The sequence below is a fragment of the Astatotilapia calliptera genome, chromosome 9, assembly GCF_964374335.1.
Source record: "Astatotilapia calliptera chromosome 9, fAstCal68.1, whole genome shotgun sequence".
NCBI lineage: Eukaryota > Metazoa > Chordata > Actinopteri > Cichliformes > Cichlidae > Astatotilapia > Astatotilapia calliptera.
This window is the reverse complement of record NC_137430.1, coordinates 24,424,864-24,433,874: the sequence shown is the minus strand read 5'-3', so window position 1 is coordinate 24,433,874 and position 9,011 is coordinate 24,424,864. Positions and strand designations below refer to the sequence as shown.

The window sequence follows — 9,011 nt, the reverse complement described above, 5'->3', positions numbered from 1 at the left end:
TTTAATTCAACTGAATAAACCAAACCTGTCTATAACCTGTACACATTTGTTAGGTATACCCAGTCAACGTCTTGTTCACACTAATATCTAAAATCTAATCTGTTGTTGCCGACTGTGGCCATCACTTTATGATCACAGTGCAACCACAGTGCAACTGAGAAAAGCTGGTTTTCTTTGGCTTTTAAGAGAGCTCTGAAGCTGCTGTTGTTTGTGTGTGAGGACATTGCAGCGCAGTGAGAGTGAAAAGCAGCAGATGGAGGAGAATTTGCACATCCTGTCCGTCTGTCCACTTGTGGGGGCCTTGTGTTCTAAACACTTGAGGGGGAAAGATCTCACAAAAATTCCTGTAATGGAATGTGAACATGTTCTCTGGCTCTTGCAGGAGAGCTTATTTGCCTTAAATCAGTTACAACAATGAGTTGTATAAAACTAGATCCACACGGGTTAATTGGCTTTATCTTTGGGTTCAATGCAGTGTAGTTTCTAATGAGTCAGTTACACCATGTTGTTGAGTGTGGCTGGTTGTTACTGTTTGAGTTTATGAGAATCCAAAGCAGTGATATTTCAGTGATCAAAAGCCTTTTGCAAGCAATGTTTACGTGTAATTCAGGTATGTACCTGATTTACAGCAAATAAGCTGCCAGACAAGAGCCAGAGAACATACTTCCCCTCAAGTTAAAACCTTCATTCCCCCCCTACCAGAAATCGATCCTTTTTGCTGTAGTTCCTGCTTTCTAAAAACTTTTCCAGCATTTTGAAGGCTCTGGCTGTACAGCTGTTATTACAGATGTACAGCCAGCTCTTTCTGTGGTTTCTGGCGGTGCAGCAGAGAAGCATCATTTGTTGAGTGATGACCTTTAGCAAGTGGAAGTCTAGGGCTTGGGTGAACTTGCTGCCAAATCTTTTTTTTTTTTTTTCATGCCTCAGTGAGACATTACCTAAACAAAGCCCAGAAATTCAAGATGAACTTGCTACATATGAAAAATCTTTCCGCCAGCATAGGCTGTGCTTTTTTCTCACTGCCAGATGTAAATTATCATCATGTAAATAAAGAAATAGAAGGATCCTGCAGCTCTCTTAAAGTCTTTACTTGAAAGCTTTGCGGAGGATAGGATATCTAGTAGAAAACATTTAGGGAAAAATGTTTAGTATCCTTTCACAGAACTGCCCTCTGCTTATGTGTACAGATACAGTCAGAGACAGACTTCCAGTTAGTGGACATGTAAACATGTAACGTAATGGACAAATTACTAAAATAAGGTAATCGAGATTCTGCTGGCTCCGAGGTCGGCTTAGTCATATTTCCTCATTATTTAGGGAACTGAGAATTGTGAGGCAGAGTGAGGTTTTGTTTGTTGCGCTGGTTACCACTAGAGGTCAGTAGAGGTATGCTGATTCTCAGTGCTGAGCCGTCATTGATACTTGATACTTATGAACAATATTAAGTGACTTAAAAAAATAACTATTTTTAACACAAGTATTTTTTATTATAGTCTCTTGAATCAATCATTGGTTTGCTGGAGGCATCAGTGTGTCTTTGACTCGTAAGTAAATTAGATGGTCTGCTTTAAATTTGATTTAGGTTTCCAACTACAGAATCTTTTTCAGATGTCTTTCAAACAAGCAAGGTTGGTTTCTACAAAGCAGTCTGCTACACCAGCACTAACATATGCAATGAAACTATAAGTGGAATCAGTTTCCTCAGAGTAGGCTTCATATTCAGTTTTCCTCATGCAGATGACTTCCAATTTGACTGAATGACTGCAGCAACGACACAGGAAGCTCTGAGGCTCGTAAGAGTGAGTGCAAAGGCAAGTTGTTGGCGTCTTGTTGCTCTTGCATCTTTGTGCTGTGACACTGAAAACTTAGTTACTGTAGGTCTGTCATTGAAGCTGCCCAGTTTAAATTGAAATGAGAAATACACAAATTTTGCTTGTCAGGCCTCAGAAAAAAATCAGTTTTGATTCCTGAAATTTAACAACTGAGCTTTTCAACATATCGGTGCAATATAGGGAAAATCACGTTTCCTTTATCTGATTCAATAATGCAAATAGGTAATGTTACCTGTTAAGAGGTGAGCAGATTGTCAATGAATTAGTTGCTCGTCTTGCTCAACTTCCATCATGATTCACAAGTTGTTACCTGTAAAACTATGAATGTGACTTTGATCTTGAGCACAGTTTGGATGAATTAGGTGGTTAGTGTGTTTGTTTCACTGAAATCTCACTAATACTGTAGGAGGAGTGGCGGTTCTTGTAAATTGTAGACAGATGCAGGGAGGTCCCACCCTAGAACAAACTAATCGGTCCATCAGCCGGATGAGCTGAAAACATTAAGACATTAAGTGCTTCACAGATACACATGTGTACTATATTCTGCTATATATTCAACTTTATCCTTTACCAAACACAGCTACAGTCAAAGACTGTAGCTCAGGTGGTAGAGCAGGTCAGCTACTAACTGGAAGGTTGGTGGTTTGATCCCAGTCTGCTCCAGTCTGCATGCCAAATATCCTTGATCAAGATACTAACCCCATGTTGCTTTCTGATGCATCCATCAGAGTGAGAATGTGTATGAAGCACTTAATAGCTTGTAAAAAAAGTGCCTGTGTGAATGGGTGAATGAATTAGTTGTATAAAGCGCTTTGAGTGGTCAGATAGAGTAGAAAAGCACTATATAAGAACCAGTCCATATAAAGATATAGACTTTATTATTTATTCCCGTTTAACTGCCCATTAAAGCAAATATCTAATCAATCAATATCATGGCAGCAAGTCGGTGACATGATCAAGACGAGCTGGTGAAATTCAAACTGAGCATCAGAATGAAGAAAGACGGTTTAAGTGACTTTGAACGTGGCATGGTTGTTGGTGCCAGACAGACTGGTGTATTTCAGAAACTGCTCATCTATTCATATCTACTGGGATTTTCCCACACTGCTGTCGTTGGGGTTTACAGTCTGAAAAAGAGAAAATATCCAGTGAGCAGCAAATCTCGGGGTAAAAAAATATCTCTTTGATGTCAGAGGTCAAAGGTGAATGGCCAGACTGCTTTGGGCTGATAGGAAGGCAACGGTAACTCAAATAAGCAGAAGACCACACTGGGTGCTGTCAGCTAAGAACAGGAAACCGAGGCTGCCCACACAGGCTCACCAGAACTGCACATTAGAAGACTGGAAAAAACATTGCCTGATCTGATGAGTCTTGATTTCTGCTGAGACACTGGGTGGATAACACACCACGTCACATATCTCATATTCACCTCAAACTGGTGTCTTTAACGTGAAAATGAGTTCACTGCAGTGCGCTGTATCGTGCAACCGAAATCCTTAAAAAGTCCAGTGGAGTGTGTGTTAAAGTTGAGTGTGCATTACCTAAATTAGACAATCTGGCCTGTCTGATCTTGTGAAAAAGTGATTTCAGTGAATGAAGTGCGTACGAACATGTTAAAACACAAACAGCGTATAGTTGTTTATTTTCACGACAAATAAATAAGAAACAGACAAAAATGTGCAAAAAAACGTTTCCAAACATATATAAATACTCTGCTCAACATAAATGTATATATTATATATTATATATTAACTTCTTTCTCTTACAGGCTTGATTCTCGCTGTTGTAAAAGCGCCTGCATACGACCGACATAACATAGTGTAATATAAGTCAGAAAAACACCAGCCTTTATAATCACAGCATAGCTCGAGTTTCTTTGCCTCCTTACAGAGCTGTGATAGTTTTGATCTTTTTTAGTCCCATCACTGGGGCAAGACTCTGTTTTTTAAGAGGTTTCTACAGCGTAGTGCAGCACAGGGTGTTTACAAGTGCTAAACACAGGAAATTTCCACATTTTTGTTGCATCATTGATCAGTATGGTGGATGTCAGTAGTGTTTGGGCAGTGCAATAAAACCTGTGTCACACTCGAAGTGTAATCAGCCTATCTTGACAGTTTCATTTTACCCTTCGCTGCCTTTCTCCTCTTGGTAAGCGTATGCATCGATATTTGTGTATTAGGTTCCTCCCTTGCCCCACATAAGTCTCTCAGTGGACCCAGACTGATGCCGTGGCCTTGTTACAAGCAGGACCAGCAGAGGAGTTAGCTGGAACAGAGCTCACTTCCTCACTCTGCTGGCAATGAACACTGATCTGGCTGCTCATACTCCGGGAAAAACTTCCAGAAAGTCCGCCTAAACAATATCCCAAAAAGTCAGAGGAGTTGGTTGAGCTTCACTGCTTGTTATCGAGAGTGCACCGCCTCTGCAGCTTCATGTGATTCTGGCTAACCTGGTGGCCCTCCGAGTTCGGACATTTGGCTTGATTTGCACAGGAGCAGTTAAGCACGGGGTGCAGTTGCCGAGTCCATGTCATCTGGAAGAATATACACAAAGCATATTAAAGTCAAGCACTAATCCTATAGTTCACATGCTGAATTTTCTAAGGTTACGAATGGTACCTGAGATCTGAGGACATGCAGCTCGTTGTGAGCTTTGGTATACTTCTTCTCCAGTTCCAGATACTTGCCCTTAAGCTTCTCCCGGTCTCTGCGCTCCTTCCGAAAGTCTTCCTTAAAGACTTCAGCCTAAATATGGACGTGAGACAAATAAAAACAGATGTCCATTAGGGGTAACTCAACAGTTTGGGCAAGTCTTATACACCCCTTACTACATTTAACCTTGGATTTTATAAGATATGGTTTACACATTCATTTAAGTGAGTAAGTGAAAAGCAGCTGAGTGGATTTGAGCTGAAGACACAAATCCCTTTTGGAGTTGCGTCAGGAAGGGGATCCGGTGTAAAACGCTGACAAAAATCAAACATGCAGGGTGCCTGCTTTGTGGCAAAGTGGCAGCTGAAAGCAGCTATTAGCCAGACTACTACAGAGTGAATTTTATAGGTTTTTTGATTGCCTTTGGACACGGACAAGTAATACCTTTTTCCTTTGTTTTCAGTCTTTATGCAAAGAAAAACATCACACACATGAAGACAAAGCACTCACTTGATGTTTCCAGATGTCTAGTGTTTCATTGTCCACTCCAAGGGACTGAGAAGCCTGAAGCGCCTCCTTTAAGGCCTGCACAGACACATTGAAACCACTGTTAGAGCGTTTTTACTGCGAGGGTTAGAATGAGACTTCCTTTTCATCAGTGAATATCAGAGAAAGCCTGATGCCTCACCTTGTTCAGTCGTCTGATCTCCTCGTGTTGATGCTGCCCTTTGCGGGTCAGGGCGCTGTTCTGCGCTCGCAGCTCTTTTACTTCTTTCTGTGCTTCGAGCTTCTCAGAGCTGGCATCACTCTCTTCCGTCTGTGAAAAAGCATCCCATGAGGGAACCGTTAGCGCTCAGATCAAACGACTTAATCTATCAAAGAGCGGTCGGCGCATTTACCTGTGCGCTCTCTTTTCCTTTGATCACCTTGAGCTTCAGTCGGTTTAACGTGACGTGCTTTCCTTCTTCCTCTTCAAAGCGATCACACTGCTGTAATGCTTTTAACTCCTCGACCTGGACATTGGGTGCAGAACGCAGACAACACTTAAATGATAAACAAGCGCGATAATAAACCGACACGAGCTGAAAAACAACATTAAATGATGTGAACTTGCTCCTTTCTTACCTTCTCTTTGTAGTAGTGCACCATGGTTCGGTACTCTTTTGCCCATTTCTCATTAATAGAAAGAAGCTGAGTAAAAACAGAAAGACTGTGAACCTTTAAACGTGCATACGCGGGTCGTAGGATGGATACACAGAAAGTCTGAGAAGTACTCACCTCGTTCTTTTGCTCTTCTAAGATAAGAATCTGTGTTTTCATGTTGACATCACTTTTGTGAGAGGACCCTTGCAGCTGAGGCACATAAAAGAGAGAAAAACAGGAACTACTCAAATGTGGCACGCAGTAAATCCATCAACAGCCAAATGCCTGCGACTCTGGGAAATTATGCAACACGACTCCCTCTACCAACTTCCTTTTACACATTTTTGGAAGTTTTGCTTCACACTGCTTCCAGTAACCCAACGAATATCATCATTCAGTTGTGGTCAGGCAATCAAAAGGTGGTGGTTCTCTGTTCTTTTGTTACCTGTGTGTTTTCCAGCTTCACAGACGGGTGTAGTTCTTCCCCAGTATTGCACCAAAACTCATACCTGAAAAACAAATTATTTGCATCACGTTCCTCCATAAAAACTGACTCCAATTTTCACATAAGTGCTGCTGTGATGTGTCTCACCTGTCTATATTTGGCAGAGATGGATACAGTCTGTGGGCTTGTCTGTGTTTGTCAGTGTCATTTGACTCTGATGGGTCCACAGGCAGCCTTGCCGTTGAGTTTTCAAGCAGAGACTGTCAAAAAAAGAAAAAGTCAAGGACATAAGGACTTACTCAGTTGTATATAGCATTTGTATTCTATTTTTATCTTATTGTATATTTTATTCTATTTTATTCTACTGTATATAGTATTTTATTTTATTCTATTCTGTACAGTTGTGTACTGTATTTATTCTTATTGTATTCTAATTTTTACTTCATAACTTTTGCACTGTCCACTTCCTGCTGTGACAAAACAAATTTCCCACGTGTGGGACTAATAAAGGTTATCTTATCTTATCTTATAAGTTTTATATGAAATTAATAATACTAATAATAAAAAAAAAAAACGGTTCTTCTATTGTAAGAATAAGTACGCCAGCAGAGATGTATTTACATTAGGATGGCCTAAAATGAGTTTTTCTTCTGACATAACACCCCAGTGTAGAAACAGATATTTCCACAGGTTCAGCAGTTTCATTTGACATCAATGCAAATTCCCAAAGATATCAGCATAAATGAATATTACAAGTATTTCTGCTTTTGTCTCAGAAAACGATTAATCAGTCATTACTAATAACAATTCAATTACTCAAAGAGTGTGTTGCAGCCTTGACGTAGTCATTGTGCTCCACGGAGATACTGTGCTGCAGTGAGCTCAGTTTGTTTGTAATGGCACAAAGTGACACTTGACTCATACCCACAAAGGATGTCGATTATCTATACCCCGCGCTGTCACGTGGTTACCCGACCTCAGCTTGCACGTTCCTCGGTAAATCATCAATATTTAAACTGCCTTTAAAAACCTCTGAGGAGCTAACATGTTTATCAGGACAAGATGTCCAAGTTGATATAAAAGCCTATTGAACTCCTCCTGCTCTGAGTCCAGGTCAGTGTTCTGTACAAAGCAAAACTTTTTTTTAATTTTTTTAAGTAGAAGGTCAGAGTTGTTGGATAATAGCAACGGTAATAGCGAAGTGTAAAAAGCAGCAGACTCACCATACTGCGTTTCGGAGGCGTCTTCAGAGTGTGCAGACCCGACTAAAAAACATGTGAATTGAAGCGACGCGACCGGCTCGCCTCTCAGTTATACCGAGGATCCCCTGTGACGTGGGAAAACCCTGACTGTCCAATCAGCTGCCGGGATTCCCTCCCCGGTCCCGTGCAGTCAGAATGAGTTGAGCGACTGACCGACTTTGTCGAAGGAAAGGAAAGTACAAGCAGTTAATCAACGCCTCGAGCGGTAATAGACGATGTGTTTATGGTATGAATCGATGACTAAGACAAAAAAAAAAAAAAATCTGCTGTTGCACTGCAAAAGATGGCAAATCTTTATTTACGTTTTTTTAACCGAGAGAATATTTTTCTAGCATTTAAACTTAACACCAAGCTAACATTTACTGTATTTACAGAGATAGTTTTGCTTTATATAAAAAAGCATGTATAATGTACAGAAACCCAGTTAATTAATTCATGAATTAATTATTCTACCCGTTGGGACAACACATTACTAGGTGTAAAACAAAATAAAATAAAATAAAATAAAATAACACTATTGATAGCTATAGATTTATAGCTTTTATAGCTTTATTTGTGTGTCTATTAACAAAAACATTTAAAAAATACTTTGTTTACTATATATGTTATACCTCAAGGTTAAAGTTCATATCCTAATTCATGTGAATGAAATTTTGAAACCATATGAAAAATTATAATGATACCAAATAATATTGTAAGAGATTCTGACTCTTGATTTTTTACAGTGGACAGCCTCCAGTTTCAGCTGTGTGAACTCATCTGTATGCTGAGTATTTTTTTTTCTTTCTTCTTTACTTCCTGGGTGGTTAAACTGCAGCTGCTTAAAAGCCCGACCAGCTTTCAGAACCACTAATATCGAAATGAAACTGTCCAAAAAAATGCAAAACTTATGGCCTGCGGGTTATGGGAAAATCACACATCTCGCAGGCTTATCATTTACACAATCTCTTGACAGTCTGTTCTGAAAGGTGTTGACTCAGAGCGGGCTTATTTCAGGGAAGAAAGAGAGGGGAAAATACGCCACTGCTCCTCCTCCAGTAACCGGCACTCAGCGCGGGGGACTCAACCCAGAGCTAATTATTTATTATTTCTTATGGAAACCTGTGTGATTTATTCCCACATATAGGACACGCCATCCTTTTCTTCTTTAGGAGACTGGTTTCATGATCAGCACATTTTAATTAGAGATGATGTTACCAAACAGACACAGACATGTAATTCCTCAGTGCCCTTTTTCACATCAAGATATTTGTTTTTCTTTTGTTGAAGTGGGAGCTTCCACTCCTATTAAATATAGCCAATGGTGGGGACGTTCCAGCATGGCATTATGTGATATCCCGCACTCCACCGAAACAACCATTAATTTTTGTAGCCTAGGACATTTTTTGATATTTCCACCTGAAAAAAATAAGAAATAAAAAAAAAGAAATCCCCAGATTTTGCCAGTAAGACCAAAAATAGCCAACTCTCGACTCTATGGGTGAAAGAAACTCAAGAGAGATTATACAAGTCTGTTCCCATATATAAATGAATATAGCTACCGTCACATCATCATCATCATCATTGCTTTGCAGACCTGATTTGAAGCCCAAACCTGAGACCTCTACTTTCCGTGATATCCAAGGAAAGTGTGGATTTGAGAAGTCGACCAATGGTGCATTCTCAAGTGGTAGTGATT

The 9,011-nt window shown here is 40.1% G+C and overlaps 1 protein-coding gene across 2 annotated transcripts; it reads right to left on the bottom strand.

Annotated features, from left to right (window-relative positions):
• Nucleotides 1-3,457: 3,457 nt before the first annotated feature.
• On the bottom strand, nucleotides 3,458-7,429 carry LOC113029239 (TNFAIP3-interacting protein 3-like). Of its 2 annotated transcripts, none has more exons than XM_026180008.2 (10): nucleotides 7,295-7,429; nucleotides 6,219-6,331; nucleotides 6,072-6,135; nucleotides 5,762-5,836; nucleotides 5,609-5,674; nucleotides 5,383-5,526; nucleotides 5,172-5,300; nucleotides 4,994-5,068; nucleotides 4,451-4,576; nucleotides 3,458-4,365 (listed from the first exon to the last, which is right to left on the bottom strand). In XM_026180008.2, the coding sequence occupies exons 1-10, from the start codon at nucleotides 7,295-7,297 to the stop codon at nucleotides 4,225-4,227; spliced, it is 936 nt and encodes a 311-aa protein (XP_026035793.2). In that variant the 5' UTR covers nucleotides 7,298-7,429; the 3' UTR covers nucleotides 3,458-4,224. The 2 variants fall into 2 exon arrangements, with proteins under 2 accessions (XP_026035793.2, XP_026035794.2); XM_026180009.2 differs by having other exon boundaries at nucleotides 5,383-5,496.
• Between the last annotated feature and the right edge of the window lie 1,582 nt (nucleotides 7,430-9,011).